Consider the following 18,567-nt stretch of genomic DNA (forward strand, 5'->3'; position numbering starts at 1 on the left):
GTCTAACCCAGGTACACTTCACTTGCCAACAAAGAATATGCGGGAAGGTCAATCTGTGTATGTGTATAGATGGAGGCAACACTGAAGACAGTTTTTTTCCGTGAAGACGTTGGAGTACACTATGAGTAATTTGCCGGTCTGCAACCCACGTCTAGAACCTTGTCAATTATAACTTATTATTCTTCAGACATGAATGCAATGTACGTCCACCCCCCAAAAAAACACCCACACCCACAGCTGTGAATTGATTGTATTAATTTGACTTCAGTCTCTCTAACCAGCAGGCGGCGCTCTTGACCATCTATACAACTTTGTGTCATGGGCAGTTATTCCTTGTCTTGGATTCTTTGAGACCAATGACTGTAAAACGACTGAGCTTTTTACAGTCATTGTTTGAGACTGTCACTACAATTTGTCAGAGCTATCTCAGTCCAGGCATGCTAATATGAATGTGAAAATGTCACAACACTCCCTGCCGTTTGTTTTGTCCAGTCCCACTCTTCCCTTGTTTCAAGAGCTCTCACCATCCTCTGCTGTCCTTCTGCCTTCTCTTCATCCATCCATCGCCTCTTCAGTCCTACTCACGACTTCATTGACTCCTTCATCTTCAAATTCCCTGAGATCGTTCAACTCATTAAAAACTTATAATCATAGTCAAAGTCATAGATGGTCAGGTCATAGAAAACAAAATGTATATACAAAATATTTTATTTTGTAATAATCTCTTGTGACAACTTTCATACTGCAAAGAACAAATGTGACAATGGTGATCTTATTTTTCATTTAGAAAACTGTGAGAACAAAAAATTCAATTAAAATCAAAACATCATTTAAGAACAAGCACCAAATGCAACCACTGGATTTTTCTCTCTCCCTTTTTGTATCTGATGATTCAAACACAAATAATGGCAACAGGCACCATAAAGCCCTCTGTCTGTTAGACACTTGTGTGTGTGTCTGTGTGTGTGTGTGTGTGTGTGTGTGTGTGTGTGTGTGTGTGTGTGTGTGTGTGTGTGTGTGTGTGTGTGTGTGTGTGTGCGTGTGCGTGTTTGTGTGTGTCTTCAACAGTGACACCTGTCATTAAATTCCCAGTGTGTTGCGGTTCAGTCTGTGTGCAGTCGTCTAATTTTCAGAACATGTAATTAGTAACGACGGGTCACAATAAATACAGTAGATGAAGCGGCCGATGGAGTTCTGTAACATGTTCTGGCAAAGGTAACCAGCTGACTTTACAACTTACATAAACCTCACTATAGAAAGACAAAATAAATAAGACTCCAAATTGCAATTGGAATTTAAAGACACAGTCCGCAATTCTAATCCCATACACTTTTTGTAAAATTCAGCAAATTGCTCCTCATGGTCCTTTAGCTGTCCATTCAGTGTCTGTGGTCAAATAACTTCAGTGTGTTTAAACACAGTCCTGGCTCTCTAAATGGGAAGCAAACATTGTGGCTCGGACCGAGCCATAAACAATCCCAGCCAATCAACACACATGCATCAGGAGCTCAGAAGGGAAGAGTGTAATTTGATAGGCTGTTCAAGCGCAAATATCATTAACCTTTCACAAAACTGAATAACAGACTGCATCTTTAATGTTAAAATCAATGGTCATTAACTGCTTTAACTTGAAGAACGCATACCGTGATGAGAGCAAAAACAGTCAACTTGTGTAACTTTACAGCTGATGAGGCCACCAATACTACCATATCTTGACAAGCTCTGTGAAAAGGGGGCAACAGCTCCAGCTATAACTGTCATCCCAAGTGCTTTTATCCTAAGAGGCTCGTACTCAAACAAGATGACGGGGGTGACGGTTGGAGGAAGGAAGGAGGAAGTCTCATGCTGTGTCAGCCGAGTGTGATTAGCTATCTCCCCAGGCGTTCAAACTAAACAAAAAAAGACAGACAAAAAAAAAAGAAAAAGAAGCCTGTTCACAAGGCAGTTCCCTCCATCCATTGGTTTTATGTGGACGACAATGTCTCCAGATGAAATTGTTTGGCTTTTTCAATTAACAAAAAAGGTTTGTTAGGGTGTTTTTGCAGGCATTGTTTGAGATGGGGACACATACAAATAAAGAGAAAAAGAGTTTCGATTTAGTCTCAAACCATCAGTCACATACTGTACAAGCTCTTGTATTTCCAGCGGTGACACACACACATAAAAGAATAATCATGTTACATCCTCATTCTACAACAGTAGGGCCTGCACAGGTAGAAAGGTCTAAGGGGAAGACACTCCACACTGCCTGTGGATTGAAGCCTTTTTAGCAAAGCCTGTCCTCCCAGCTGGTGTCAATCATTTCCTGACTGGGACTGGGTAAGGTCAGTCCTTATTGCCCCGGTAGGTGATGTTTGTGAAGGTGGAGGTGGCTCCTTTGTAAAGAGGGTTGTGGCCCTGGAAACGAGACAGAGGGTGAGGGAAGGGATTAGTGATGTTTTTGTTCTTTCCACTGTAGTGGATGATCATTGCAGAATCACATGATTCTATACATCTAAAGGGAAAAACTAAATCTGCACAGTCTAGACTCCCTGAGTCACAAAAAGCAGACAAGTCACATAATGTCAGTCACACAAGCAAGCACACATACACATACACACACACACACACAAACACACACATGTGTACGCAAAGAGCACTGCCCTGAAATACAAATAGAACACCTAGTTGAACACTTCATTGTTCTTGGGGACAAGCTGTTGTATTCCGGTAGTAATATCCCAAAGTGGTTCTTGACTAGCCTCCTTTTTCTGTACTGCTGAATTATTAATAGTGCCTCATAAAACAAATATAATATTTACAGATGAAATCAACTTGAATTCAAATTGCACTTCACTTTGAAATCAAAGTCAAGGGGTGGCCTTGTTCCTCACAGTGAATGACCTGTTCAGTGGGATTAAAGTTGGTATGGAAAGCCAGTGAGGGATCAGACAGACCAGCAATGGCTGCTCTGTGACTAGAGAGGCTGGCAGAGAAGGCTAATTAGCGTTGCCTAATTTAAAACCAAACACAACCCCCGGGAGTGGGTGGCATTCTTTTGTTTGCTTTGGGAAAGAACAGCATACCGCTAAAAGTAAACAAAACAAACAAGAGAAACAATCCCTCTGCCAGCTTTCTTGACTGTATGTGATTCATTGTATGTAGACACATCTCCTGTTCAACTTAAAACCCTTCACACAATTTGATACTATATACAGTGACAACACAGGTAAACATTAGAACTAAGGGAGTGGTCTCTGTCAATATACCACAGACACACCTCTCTGTCTAAGCTGTGTGTGTGTGTGTGTGTGTGTGTGTGTGTGTGTGTGTGTGTGTGTGTGTGTGTGTGTGTGTGTGTGTGTGTGTGTGTGTGTGTGTCTGTGTGTGTGTGTGTGTGTGTGTGTGTGTGTGTGTGTGTGTGTGTGTGTGTGTGTGTGTGTGTGTGTGTGTCTGTGTGTGTGTGTGTGTGTGTGTGTGTCACAGCCATGCAGTTTATGTGACTCAGCTCAGCTCACCGTGTCCCATTTAGCGCGTGCCCGCTCCTCCTCAAACCTGGCAAACTCGCGTCGGTCGTGGATGGTGACCAGCAGCTTCCAGATGAGCAGAGTGGCCAGGCCCAGGAAGAGGATGGCCCCCGCCACCGACAGCAGCACCACCAGGATGTCGGGGCCCTTAGGACAGTCTAGCAGGGAGGGATATGGTAAGATGATAAGATAAGATAAGGAGAGGATGTCTCTCGGTTGGAGTAACTGAGGGCACTAATTGTAAGTGTGGAAATAACTGTACATCTATGACATTTAAATGAAAGAACAACCAACAGTCGACCACAGAAGACTATATGTGGCTCTGTGACAAAACAATTAATATCTCTTTTTAGAGGAATATCTCCAGATAATCCAGATTTTGCTTTATATATGTGTAAAAAATACTGGGTTAAAGTGTATTTATTTGTATTATTTCTGGCAACATTCCTCTCTCGTGCTCTCCCTTTCGGATTTCAAACGACCGATTGTGCCATGTCAGCATGTTCGGTAGCAGTGATGCCATTTATGGTGTGGTGTGTTTACGAGGTTGGGTTGCTTTTTTTATGTAGACAGGACCCTCTTGCTCCTTCCCTCCCTGTTCCCTGTTCCCTGTTCCCTCGCTCCCAGGCCCGGTTCAGCCTGCGTTACACATGTGGATCCATTAAAGGGTAGGGGGGATGGACGACCCCTCACTGCGTGCCTCCACCATTGAAGTCTCCCCTCGCTACCGTCTGTGCTACTGCTTCAGTCTCCACATCTCTTTAACGAGCAGGAGTGGATGGGATCAAAGGCAGCAAAGGCGCAGGAGTGTGTGCTATTTGGGAATGACTGTATAGCTATTGTGGCCACCATCTGATGTATTTATTTGCATTATCGGTACAAATTCAAACGCATCACTTTATTAAGGGGGGCAGGGCTTTCCTTCGTCATCCCAGTCCTCAAACCTGTGCAAATAAGCAAATAAATGTGTCCATTCTGCCACCATTATTATTTCAGTCCATTTTAAACTGAATACCAATTCTTCATCCTTGCGGTTGCAGCATTTAGCATTTAGTCATAGCATGACACAGGAATTTGAGTGAAAGAGTGAGGGAATGTGTGTATGAACACCCTTTTAATTGTGAGTGAAAGAGTGAGGGAATGTGTGTATGAACACCCTTTAAAGCGTGAGTGAGAGAGTGAGTGAATGTGTGTATGTTGGGAGAGCATCCTTTTAAGCGTGAGTGAGAGAGTGAGTGAATGTGTGTATGAGCACCCTTTTAAGCATGAGTGAGAGAGTGAGTGAATATGTGTATGTTGTGTGTGTATGTTGGGAGAGCACCCTTTTAAGCTTGAGTGAGAGAGTGAGTGAATGTGTGTATGTTGTGTGTGTATGTTGGGAGAGCACCCTTTTAAGCGTGAGTGAGAGAGTGAGTGAATGTGTGTATGTTGTGTGTGTATGTTGGGAGAGCACCCTTTTAAGCGTGAGTGAGAGATCACAGGCAGTAGGCCCTTACCTGGCTCTTCGACCACAAAGAGGACAGACTGACCACTGGCCTCTTCATAGTACTGGAAGCGCTCCACACAGTCGTTCTCATCCTTGTAGGTGCAGTTGACCGCGTTGTTATCATGGAAGACTATAGAGGGCAGGTGTGAGAGGAGTGAGAGTTTTAAACACACATGTCTGCATGTACAAATCCCATCTGGGCGAAATGGGTGGGGTATACAGTACATACAGGATAGGAGACACATAATGTGTGTTTGTGTGGGCTGACATCATCGAAAGGCCTGCCAATGCTACGATGGCTCAGAGCCTGTTATAATGACCTTTATGACCTTATATGTAACATGATATTCGTCATGCAAGTAATGCCATTTCAACAGACATTCATCACTGACAATATGATACAATAACAACTCTTTTAAATAAACTGTGTGTTTGCCACCAAATCCATTAAAAGACTGTTAAGACTGATTTATGTCTGTCTGTCTGACCGGGTGGCTTGTCTCACCTATATCATCCACTAGCCGGATCTCATCTCTGCAGATACGAGCGCAAGTTTTGTCCTCAAAGAGCTTCCCTCTTTGAAAGTGTTTGCATTCAACACACTCCCTGGGAAAAAGAATTGCAGAAAACTATTAGCATGAGTGACAGAAGCACTTCTGAAATCTCTTAACTCTTAACCCTCTAGGGACTGAGGCCTGTTAGACTTTTTTTAGGGAGTCTGACATGCCTTGATGATTTTGTATATTTCCTCTAACTAAAAACATTCATGCACAAGTCGCATATATGTAGAAGATTCAAGGTTCCTGTGGGTGTTGTTTTTATTCAAGAAAATGTTAGCACGATGTTTGACATTTGGGCTCCTTCCATATCTGGAAGAATACGCCATTCTGAGGATGGTGATGATGATTCATTTTGCCGTTTAAATTCCTTATAAGGCAATGCAATGCAATCCAGCCAATATTGTCTATATTCCTGCTATTCTTTGCAGTGTAACAACAGTACTTCATATGCAACCACAATGGAAGACAAAGAAAATGTGAATAGTTTGCCTATTCTATTTCTTCCCTTGTTGTTTTTCAAACAAGCTAAATAATAGGGTGTATTTTCAGTTGCTGAAAAGGCTCTTGGAAAACTCAAGACCAGTTTAGTATACACATTTTGTTGTGATAAGATAATTTAATTACAGACTGTTATGACTTTAGTTTGACTTTAGATCATAGGTGTGGTGGCTTTAGCAATTGTGGTGAGATTTTAGTAACTAAAAACCGTTTTGTGACTCACTTCTTCATGGTGCAGGCGTCGGGGCAGGTGGGGCACTTCTCACAGGTGGTGCCGTAGGCCCCGGGCTGGGTGCACTCACAGCTGCCACACACACACTGGCCCCGCCCGCTGCACAGCAGACCCAAGCTGGACATGCAGGTGTCCGTGCGGGTGGAGCAGTTACAGTTCTCCCCCTTCCAGTCGGGGTCACACTGACACGAACCGCAATAGCATTTGCCATGACCTAAGAGTGGGTTCAGAGGAAAAAAAGATGGAGGGAGAGATAGAGAGAGAGAGAGAGAGAGAGAGAGAGAGAGAGAGAGCGAGAGAGAGAGAGATGTGTTCTGTAATTCTGTGCAATTAGTTTTAAAAGACTAATGAAAAGAATTCTAAATTATTTAAATTGCTTGTTTAAATGACATATGATCAACCGATACTATAATTACAATTTTGGTTAAGATCAGAATTTGTGAGGGAACACCACTAAATAACTCTCTCCCACTGGCCATCTATGACATTTACTGGATATAAGCTGGATTCAACCACTTGGCTTCATTTTCTGGCTCCCATCTGGCTAACTTTTCATTCGGTCGCATGTTTTTAAAGTTTTTATAAGAACAAGTTATGACCACTTCTGTGGATTGTAGGTACATTATGTGCTGTTGCTCACAGCAGCACCATGTTCCATAGTATGCTTATCCCTTTTTGTATTTGCTCTAATAGCCTAACGTCCAGTGCCTGGAGAACTTTCACAGAAAAACATGAATCTGTTCCGTGTCACATCGTTTTCTAAAAAAGGGATTCTGGTGGTAAAATATTCACAGAATTTGTCCACGGCCCTGAGGGGTAGGTCAGAAAAGCCTTAGCCTGTCAATGAGACACATTTGTCATACAGCTAGATTCCTTTCCTTGATTCCATTAAATGTGCGTATTACACTCTGCCAGTACCCGTATCACTCTCTTACCCCTCCAGTGAAAGAGAGCTAAATGCAGAAAACTTCTGCCATCTGTGGTAATTACCACAAAGCAAAAAAAAAACTACACCAACAATGAAACACAAAAAGGAAGACCGGCTTTGAGGGGAAAAACAACAACCCTTCCCCCATACTCACAGTCTCACCACTACACCGCTTCACTTGTAATCATCATTCTTTAACCAACTGTACCAAGACTCCTCATACCACAGAAAAGAACAATAATAATTCCTGCCCAGACGTCCCCTCATCCCCCCTCCCCTTTCATCCACTAGGGATGTCTATTTTCAGACCTGTGACATCATTTCCAAACTGCATGAGAGCCATCTGCTGGATAATTGTTGAGTATTTTTGAGAATGTGGAGTGATTGATGCGAGTGTGATAGCTCACATGAAGCCATTGGTGGTTTCGGATGTACATACGCCCACACACACACATAAATACACACAAATGTGTACACACACATAAACACACACAAACACATACTTGCACAAACACAGCAAGATTCTGGGAAATTACATACAGACTTGAAATAGCATACATGCTGTGTTGGTGGATACAAGGAGAAGGTTGTGTCCTCATCCAAAATAGTCAAATATGGATAAATATTAGGGAAATTGACCAAAAACATCAGTCCGTGTGGTTTTAGCTTTTAGCTTTAGCTATTGTAGAAGTCAAACCTAACATAAACTATGAACCAGTCCGTTCTCACCTCAAGGTCCAGGGCTGGTAACATCAGCACTTCTACTTTAAACATAAACACCAAGGACTCACTCGCGTCGAGATGCATGAGCAGCAAGAAAACACAGCATGTTATCAGTGGCAATTCCTCCAACATGAAGTCACGCTGGAGGTGAACCATTTAAAAATACTGAAAACATCTGAGGGAGGACAGATATGTGCACTCTTCAAATAAATAAAACAACTCCGCTGAACAATCACGGCAGTTTGGCAAGCACAAAAGGGAGCAAAAGACAGAAAACTAACTGAGAACTTCCACTACCTGAGGGAGACGGTTAACTGTCTCACCAAAGGAGAGGAGGCAGCGACTATACAGAAAAAGAAAGAAGACAGACAACTAACCAAAAGAAGGGAGGTGGTGATCTAATCGGGGCCAGATGAAAAACAGAGAGAGAGAGAGTATGGGCACACAAGAGAAGTCAGAGGGCCGAATCGAGCGAACTCATGACCACAAGCCACAGGACAGAACATCCCACCAACTCATTCAACAAACAAGAATTCAGGACTTGCTCCACTGTTGTCGAGAGCAGAGAGTGGGAGATCTGAATATTTTGTTGGGAGGATGAGAGCTGTTGTAGCAACATGATTCTTTGGAAAATAATAAGGAGCTAACTTGGGGGAAATTAAAACAAATGAAAGAAGAAGGGTGCTGAGCTGGTTCACTCAAGGAGATTTACCAGAGTGAGTCATGACAGCACTCAACAGAGCTCAACATCCCACATTAAACAGCTGACAATCCCACAAAAAACTGATGAGACTGAAGAGTACAGTTTGCTCTGCCGATAAACTAGACGTTGGCAGGTACGCCAGATGTTCTGCTAAGTCTACAAGCAACAGCATTCATTAGAGATGACACTGAAACCATCTGAGGACTTGAGTAAAAACCTGAAACCCAGGTCGTAAGGTCCAATAACTGCTCCTTTTAAACAACTAGAGCAGACTTAACATAGCAACTGATGTCGGAACAGATCTGACCGAGACTTTGAAAAGATCTGAATCCCAGGTCCATTCCAAGAGTCAGTTCATGTATAGAAGGTTCCTTAGAAGGTAACTTATTCACAACCCTACTAACCGGATGTGCCCCCCACCTCCCAACCCCAATCCATCTCCCACAAGCATCTCACCTGAGCACAGCTCCCCCTTGTAGCGCAGGCAGTTGAAGTCATCACACTCGCACATCGTGCCCCACACCTTGCCAAAGTCGCTGGCATGACACACGCACTGGCCACACACGCAGTCGCCCCGCCCGCTGCACACCGCCTTGTCTGGGCTTCCGCTGCACTTGTCCTGCTCCTCGGGGCTGTAGTCGCCCTCCGCACACTCGCAGCGCGGGCCCAGACGCCCTGGGTGGCACAGGCAGACACCACACTCGTATGTTCCGTTGCCCCCATGGCAAATAGGGCTGTCAGGCTCCACCTTAGCCTGGCACTTGCACTCGCACTCGAAGGTGACGGTGATCTGCAGTGTGTCCTTGAAGCCCACTGGCTTCAGGGTGAAGGTCTTCTTCTTCTTCTTGGGGCAGCCCCGCATACGCACATCCACGCTAAAGGACACCTAACAGTCGGATAAAGACAGACACAGACGTGTGAAAAACCACAGCTCAAATAAGAACCAATGACTACCATGGCATGCACAGTTCCTCATCTCACTCTCATGTATGAGGCTCATGTAAAGTTGTGTGTTCAGGCCATTTCAGTTTTCCCAGATAAATACTCAACAATACACACCACACGTGCTACTATAAATGCATTACAAATAAACAAATCTGCTCATCAACCTGTCGCCAAAGAAAATGCCAAAGGCCTCAAATAAAAGCAGAATGAGGTAAAGCACTGTTGTTTGTGTTTGCTGCTGAACTTGGAGCCAGTTCTCTCTAGTGGTGCAACCAATATCGATATTTGCATGAGTCCTCTGTCCTCAGAATTCGTGTGAAGTGTGACGTCATGAGGTATGTCTCATTTCTCTAATTGCTGCCAGGGAAGATGAGGAATGAGGAGAGAGGAGGACAGAGGACCGATGAGCGAGTCTATGCGGGAGTCTTATGGTTGTGGTTACAAGGCATGACGTGTTCTTTTGGAGCCTATAGGCAAAGATTTTGGAATGCCCGAGGTTTCCCCTCCCCTTAATTCCTATGCTTTCTTCACATCTGTCAGACTACAATTTAAAATAAGATGTAGCGGTTTATGAACGAAAATAAGTTATTATCAGCCTAACCAAGAAAAGATCTTTATGGCTTGAATTATCATCAAATGTGCCATTTTTAACAAAACATTGATGATTGTGTTGCCTAAAGGATTATGTTTATGTAATGAGAACAGCAAATCATCACAACTTAACAGGATTGGTAAATGGAGAATTCTAACGTATTTTAACAGCTGCAGTATGGTAGGTCTTCTCAATATTGTCTACAATTTCCACAGAAGGCCTAATTCAATTCGGAGCTTCTTAAATGGGCTTAAATCCTTCTTAACATGCTGTTTTTAAAAAAGTACAATTTTACTTAAGTATAGTACTTGAGTAAATGTTACTTTCAACCACTGCAAGAGGGCAGGGATTGTAAACGCAGACACAACACAGTGGGCAATGGTGGGCAAAGACGCTAATACACAAAGAATTAGCTCCTTGTCCTTGATTCCTCCATCCTCGCTGCATTCCTTTCTTGTTTCCTTCACGGTTTTATTACACAGGAAGGGGCTAGGACGATAGATAGGAGGGAAGGGAGGATTAACAAATAAAGGAAATGCGAATCCCTGCATAATTAGCTCAACTCTCTGAGTAGCCTCTGTCAATGTTAACAGTTGAGCAGTTCATTATTGCTTAGAGGATGTTACTGTCTCCAAATCTGTGTAGAGCCAATGAAAAGAGCCAACGCCTGGGATGCACGGAGCCTGTAGCAAAGCATTCAGGCCGTCACACAATGCAAGCCTGCACCAAGCAGCAGTGACTGGGATGCCTCGCTACGTGAGGAACTGACGCTACTGTTTGATGCACTAAACACAAAGAATGTGGCTGGCTGATATCTTCACAGACATCTTCAACACATCACTAGGCCGGATAACCATCATAGCATGCTTCAAATTCCCCACCTTTATACCAGTGCCAACAAAGCCATCAGTTAGGATGTTGTTCATAGACTTCAGCTCAACATTCAATGAGCTGGGTCTGAGCACTCCTTTCTGTAACTGGATCCTGGACTTCCTGTTAGAGAGGCCACAGACTGTTCAGGTCAGCAGCAACATCTCTAACGCCATCAGAGTGAGCACAGGTGTTCCTCCGGGCTGCATTCTGAGTCCACTGCTGTTCGCCCTGTTGACCCATGACTGCACTGCTACACATGGCTAGAACTACCTCATCAAATTTGCTGACGACACAACTGCGGAGGGGCTCATCAGTCCCAATGACAAGCCAGCTTACAGAGAGGGAGTGAAGCTGCTGGCAGTCTGGTGCAGTGAGAACTATCTGTCTCTGAATGTGGACCAAACTAAAGAAATGATCATTGAAAAATCGCTCTGCCCTTATTCCCCTCAGCATCAACAGCTCCACAGTAGAGACAGTTAAAAGCACCAAGTTTCTGGGTGTAAACATCTCAGTCGACCTCACCTGGACCATCTGCAGGCCCTACTGCATTGTGCAGCACTAAACCGTGGTCACATTAACAACCCAAGAGCTTTTTACTGTAGCTGTAATCTAAATGGATTCCATTCCATGTGATACAAAGAAAGTTCCCTTGATTTTCAAAGAGGAAGCTAAATGGCAGTAGTTGGCTTAAACAAAGAGGAATGTCCTTTGAAGGTGTATTAACTAGTTCAGACCATGCACTGTAGGAGAGCACATCACTTATTGTTCTTAAAGCCTTTGGTAGGGTTGGCGACCTCCCCTGAACACATTTACTGGCTCAACTGAGAAAAAAGTGTATTATGAAGTCAGGTACACTTCCTGGAATTATCGCATCTTATTATCTCATGTACGACACGAGTGCCACATTGACATTGGCCTTGACATTGACCACAAACTTGACCTTTTAACTGAACAAATTGGAGTCAAGCTTTTACAGAATTAGTGAGGATAGATCTGTGGCAATCTGTCGTCATGGAAACACGACGGGTATGTAAATACGGAATGACAAATAGGAATTCTGGACACCTTTCAGAATGCATTGCCTTGAAGTTATAAGCCGGGACCTGAAAGACCAGAACACTTTTAGCCCTGGCAATAATTTTAGCATCACACACGGAGAAACATGGACATGGAAATGACTGTACAGTCTAGAGTTCATACAGGCTGTCTGGCCTGTCCTGTCTCTGCCAAATGTGAATGTGACAGGGCGGCACCAATGACTCAGAAGTTCTGGCTGCTCAGCAGGAAATGGACAGACGCGCTGGGCAGAATGAGCAAGAGCAAGGGACTGTACATGTGCATCTGAGATAGTGCTTTCCAAACCGAGGCATCTCTTTTCACTCTATACAACACGGACCTTGACACTGCGGTTAGCCATTGTACTGATAACAGGGACTGAGTGACGGACGTGTCTCTGAAAAAGCGTGTCATTTCCTGTTCTTTGAATCATTCCTTATTTGGAGAATGGCAAGATCCGTGTTACCAACTGGAATGTAAAAGAAAAGTTAGAATAAAATGGGAGAGGTTACTAACAGTGTCTCCTATCTTGAGGCCAGAGCAGGATTTTTGACCGGGAATGACCTCCCCATTCAGGCAGGTGGCGTTGAAGGACAAACTCAGCTCCTCTGGAATTCCCTGGAGCTCCAGCTCCACCTTGGAACGGATTTTCTGTCCCCAACGAAAAAGAATAACAACAGCAAAGAACAAATTAACAATGCCGTGCCTCCGTAGGGACTCGAGTAGCCTCTGGAACATTCTTTTCAACTAAGACATTGGTTGTAGAGTAATTTAGAGGAACATTACAACATAATTCTTTGGAAAATGAGAGAACCACAGACATGCACTTTCCTGTCAACCTCAGCATATTGAGAAAGAAAAAAAGCTGAAAGGACTTAAAGGCTTAATCACTTACAGCGTAAGCAGCAAGGATGAGCTGAATCACATTGCTTGAGTTACTAGACAAGATCCCAACTGTTGTTCCAGGGATGAGTTCACTGTAGTTCTGAACGGGAAAGATGCAGAGAGAGAGAGGGGAAAGAGTTAAAAACACTGAATTACAAAGTGAGAGTAAATGAGTTAAAACCAGTGCAATCTGAAATCCCAGGGAACATAGGAGACTCTTACCTTATACAGAGGTTGCACAGGGCTAGTGACCGCAAAGATGAGATTAATGTTATTCTCCGACATTTTTTCTGTTATCAAAGCTAGAGAGGGGTAGTCCTGTAGGACAAAAGACCAGTGTCATCAACACATCATGTCAGACACAATCTAAAACAATCTGAAAAAGTATTCAGATAGTCGGTAGGGTAGTGTGAAGTATTCAGATAGTGGGTAGGGTAGTGTGACTTAAGCATGTAACTATAATATTTGCTGTCTTACATATCTGCCTCGGAAAAGAATATGAAAATGGTCTCTGAGAGAAAAAAAGTGCAGAGGGATTAAGGCTAACTTGTGCGTACCAGTATAGTGGACATGGAGTACATGTTGTCTGAACCCATGTGGCATTTTCCATCGTTGGGCTGCACAATGCCAGCCAGTCGCCCGTCCAGAGCGATGTGGGTCTTGGCATCGGTGGTGAACACCAGCAGGTGAGATGCACCTGGTCTCCAGCCAATTCTCTCCTAAGGCAAAAGGCACAGGAAACAAGAGGAGATCTTTTTATTTAGCGTTGGTGTATGAGTGAAATTTGTGTGACACTTTGACAATTACACCTATGCAAATGTTTACATTTCTGTGTGTTGTTCTGCACCTCTAAATAAAATGAATTATGTCTTTATTTGCTGCCCTCAAGGCTTTGGAGTGAGTATCGCCCATTCATGCCCACCTTGCAAACAGCCGCTTGTATGATCGCGTCGAAGCCACCCTCGGGGGCGTCCCTGTTCCGCGACACAATCTGCTTCTTGACCTCCTCTGTGAACCGGCCCACCTTCTCTGTCAGGGACAGAACGTGCTTGTACCCAAACTGAGGCTCACACACGCTTGGGTTCCGGTTCAAGCTGTGGGAGAAGCAGAGACGTCTCTGAGATCCATAAAATCAGAAGCAGTTTAATTACATTCCATTCTGTAATTGTATGTTCGGATCCATAGAAGTAGAAACAGTTTAATTCCATTCCATTCTGTGATTGTATGATGGGATCATTTCTATTCAGGACAGGGATGCCGAACGGGAAATTATTAATTTGCTACGAACAGGAACAATCAGAAATGCATGATCTAACGTAGTCTAATTGCTTAAGCATATGTTCCTTACGGTTAAGTGAGGTCGAACTGGTAATGGCTGATGTAATTGACCAAAGTGACACAGTATAGTAGTCATCATCCGTAGGTTTTCATCACACGTTTCTGTGCGGCTTCTTAATTGAAGTATTTGTGTCTGTGGTGAGGTGGTTTAGCAGATTAGCAGGGTCTGGCGTTAATCTCTACCTCTTAGGACTGACTCATAATATTGTTGTGCTTTTTTTTTCCTTGACTGGAACCAGGACTCAGTTTTGAACTGATCCTTTTGACACCACTCTTAAAAACACTGTAAGCTCTTGTTTCTGTCACAAGTCTAAAACCATAACCACGGGTCATGAAATACATAACAAATCAGTATAGTATTTCAATGCCTTCCTCTGATGGAGACATCATGTTATGAGTCTACCTGACACTTGCAACACACAACTTGGGTGTGGCACCACCATAAACCATAATTGACAGTCCCCTTCAAAACACCCAACAGCATCTCTAACTCTAATAGGTGGCCATGGGGAAGGTGTCATTACATGATGCTTACGCATGCAGAAAAAAGTCACTTCTGGCTCTCTTGTGAAGTCACAGCTACCGCCAAGGCACCCCTGGAGTGTCTTACCCGAAGCAGGGGTTCTGCACAGCCTCCGGCGGAGATATGTACATGTAGGGCGAGACTGGCTTGTCCACGAAAGCGCCGAATCCCATGCGCAGGTTGCTGGTGGTCTGGTTGATGGCTTTGGCGAGGTCGTTGCCCAGCATCCGCAAGCTGCGCAGGTCGTCGTTCATGGAGTAGGAGAGGTCCATCAGGTAGTACAGATCTACAGGGTAGTCCTCCACCTGTCGCACCTTCACCGTGAAGCGCTTGGAATCGCCTATAGAAAGATTATGTACACAGGGCCATTTTAAACAAGCAGAGTGTGAGGTCATGGGAGACACAGTGTTGTTGTTAGTATTGGACACATGGCTACACACATCGTCAGGTGGAGGCCATCAGGAAATCAACTCCGTAAGGCCTCATAAGAAAATATGGTGCCAAGTTTTGGAGGAAATGGCTCCCCACCCAAGCTACAAGAGGACTTATGCTTTTGTACATTTATGTAATCTAACTGAGCAGCATATAAACCACTGTAAGGAAAAAGATGTGTTTCCAACATGGTTCTACTATTAAGAGAGTTAAGATGTTAGGTCCATATTAACCAGACCTGAGCTAGCATGTGATCCACTCTGGCTTTCTGACCTGGTCTCAGAGTGATGTGGAGTTTCTGGGGCTGAATTTGTGTGACGTCCATGGTGGACCCTGAAGCCTTGTTGCTGAGTGGCCTGTCCTCCTCGACGGTCATACCACTTTTAGGGTTCTCCAGTGAGCGGTCTGAACATCCTGCTGCTTTGAGGCTCTTCTTTAGGTCACAACGAGACACCCCCGTCTTGCCCTGCCCAAAGTCCTAAAGGAAAACACCACCGTGTACGACCATGTTAGTTGATGGCAAGCCTTACTGGACTTTACAGGATCAGACCATTTTATCTTATCTACATGGACATGTTTATGATCTTGATAAGGTTCTGTCGAATGAGACTGAAGGCAGATTGACGGCTCAGGTTAAATGATCCAACTAACACCAGGCAGCCCTGACGGTCAGAAAATGCCAAGGCCACTGTAATGTAACAGTATAATAGTTAGTAGACATCATATGAAAACAAACAAATGCAAACTTTTGTGAAGTGTGAAGGAAGTGAGAAAAACACCCTTTTCAACTTCTCCATTAACCTGCCAGTATTCTAAGTATTTAGAAATGCATTTACGTCTGATTGACAGCTACATAACCACATTACAGTTTTGACTGCTCACACACATTTTCTGAAACTAGATCGCATTTTTTCAAAACTCTACACAGCTCTGTGTCAAATGGCAAACACAATTATTCAAACGGTTTGACGTTTTCAATCAGTAAGTACACACTAGTGAGATAAATCTAAAACACTACTGTCTTTGTTTGGCTGAAGCCTTTTGCAGTCCGACAAAACTGGTAACATTAGACTGAATGTATAAACACCCAAATAGAGTACTTTCACCTATTTCAGTATTTCTATCAGTCTTTCAAAGTGTAGCACACACACAGTATACTTTTTGCTTTTTTCAGTGCTAGAATGTAGTTTGTGCTGAAAAGAGTTTGCAAAAAAAAAGGTAATTACGACAAACTGAAAAATAATTAGTCAAAACTAAAATGCTAGGTCATTTTTAGACCATACCCAGCTTCCTATGGGGTTTTATTGGGTCAAAGGAACTCATCAACATCACAACCAATGTCTTCCTTTGGAACTGGTTCATATGTCTTGCATTTTGAGGAACTGTTCAATGTCTGTTTGTTGTGTCTAAGAGAGTGAACCAACTTGAGAATTGAGTTAAAATAATTAATTTACGGTTTTGCAGATTTGGTGTCAGGTTTTGCTGTTTGAGTGACAGGCTTTCAGAAATTGAGAGACATGTAAAACCTTTGTGTGTAAGCAGTTTAAAAAAAACTGTAAGATTGTGGTAAAGCTATGCTTTATACCCACATGGGAACTTTGAGTGGTATATGGAAAATCTAACAGGAATAACTACCTTATGAGTTTTTTCCACATCTCTCTTAAACATTTACAAATTCACGCCATTGGATATTTTCTTACTTTTGTAGGTGCTGAGAGTTTTCACAAATCAAAATGGCGTGCAAGAACCAGAAGCTGTCTCTGTTTATGCAGTGCCGTTCTGTGGTGAACTCCAAGGGAGGATCGAACAGAGTGAAATAAATGAAGGGAGCTCACCTCTTGGAAGCACCAGGCACAGCTTGGGTGCACAGCGAGGCACTGTTGGCACGTGCTCACGCCTCGAGACGTGCAGATATTGGACCCTGCAACCAGGTGTGTTGGAAGGAGTAGTCAAAGCTTAATCATACAAACAGTTATCTCACATACAAACACATCATACTTTCGTTGTAGTTAGGTACATTTTACCTCGAGTGGGCATTACTCATTTCTGTGTAACCAGTGTGTAATGGCTACTCTGTTGTGTATGTGTATTTGATGGCTTTTGTGTGATGTCGGAAGGCAATGTTTGGTTTAGATATAAGATCACATGGTTTTGAGTGGAGAGTTTGGTTTTGACATGGAAGTTTGTGAAGTTAAGTGTGCAGTACTGCATTTGTGTTTTGGGGAATGGAGCATAACTTCAACAAACATGTCCAGGCAATCAAGATAAAAAACGCGAATGGTAAAACTACAACACTCCGAATGCCCAATCCAATTCAATTTTATTTACATAAAAAATATATATATATATTTTACATACACCAATAATAACTGAAATTGTCTCCTGTCGCTTCACAGAGCCTGAACCCCCTCGGGCAAGTACTAAGGTGACTGGGGCCAGGGAACAAACCCTTCCCTTCAAACATCTCTCTCACTCAGTGCACCTGTATCCGCCCAACACAGCATGATAACCAGATAGTGCATGCAACGCATGGCCACTGACAGCTTTGAATATACTGCAAGCTACCCCACATCCACCTCAGACTCAGTTTCCCTTAGAAGTCCTCAACCGATAGCTCAGCTTGTACAGTTCTAAGGTAACCAAAACATATTCTCTTTTCGAACTTTGGAGGAGCATAATTTAGCCAAGTGTCTGTTAATAGTGCTGCAATACCACGTCAGTGTGCCGATAGACAAACTACATGGTTTGAGTAGGCTTAATGTTGATGGATAAGATCAGTGTTGTGGCATAGTAAGCACTTTCATCAGAGATTCAGAGATTAACACAGGCGTGCAGGTTTACATAACTTTTCTCAGGGACCACACATTAGTGCCTGTAATAGCCTAGGTAATATAGTATAATATAATATAATAAAATATAATACAATACAATACAATCGTATTTTATTTAATATAATACAATATAATATAATTTACTATGAAAAATGTCATGTTCACTTTTTAGAAAAATGTTTCTTAGTATGTAAAAACTTACCCAAAGCCTTTGATACAATAAATAACACCAAAACATATATGCTTAATCCCCGCGGTCGCTCCATGATCATGTCCACCCAAAGTGCACTGATGTCAAGTACCCAGTGAGCACAGCATGCCTCAAGACTTGAACAACTCTAACTTTCCCCACCCCCTTTTTTTCCCCTTCAGACGGCCAGCAGCAGCTCACACCAAATACAGTAAATTGTGGAGATGTTTTTTTTTTTTTTTGCAGAAATTCATTACTTAAGAGGT

The 18,567-nt window shown here is 43.2% G+C and overlaps 1 protein-coding gene across 1 annotated transcript; it reads right to left on the bottom strand.

Moving 5' to 3' along the window:
- Positions 1 to 692: 692 nt before the first annotated feature.
- On the bottom strand, positions 693 to 18,567 carry LOC105888812 (integrin beta-3-like). The gene is made up of 15 exons (XM_012814555.3): positions 18,314 to 18,567; positions 17,116 to 17,201; positions 15,554 to 15,758; positions 14,936 to 15,188; positions 13,910 to 14,081; positions 13,545 to 13,706; positions 13,210 to 13,305; positions 12,998 to 13,087; positions 12,619 to 12,753; positions 9,093 to 9,522; positions 6,274 to 6,496; positions 5,498 to 5,598; positions 5,003 to 5,122; positions 3,498 to 3,664; positions 693 to 2,397 (listed from the first exon to the last, which is right to left on the bottom strand). The coding sequence occupies exons 1-15, from the start codon at positions 18,381 to 18,383 to the stop codon at positions 2,326 to 2,328; spliced, it is 2,382 nt and encodes a 793-aa protein (XP_012670009.2). The 5' UTR covers positions 18,384 to 18,567; the 3' UTR covers positions 693 to 2,325.

This window comes from Clupea harengus, chromosome 23 (assembly GCF_900700415.2).
Source record: "Clupea harengus chromosome 23, Ch_v2.0.2, whole genome shotgun sequence".
NCBI classification, from domain to species: domain Eukaryota; kingdom Metazoa; phylum Chordata; class Actinopteri; order Clupeiformes; family Clupeidae; genus Clupea; species Clupea harengus.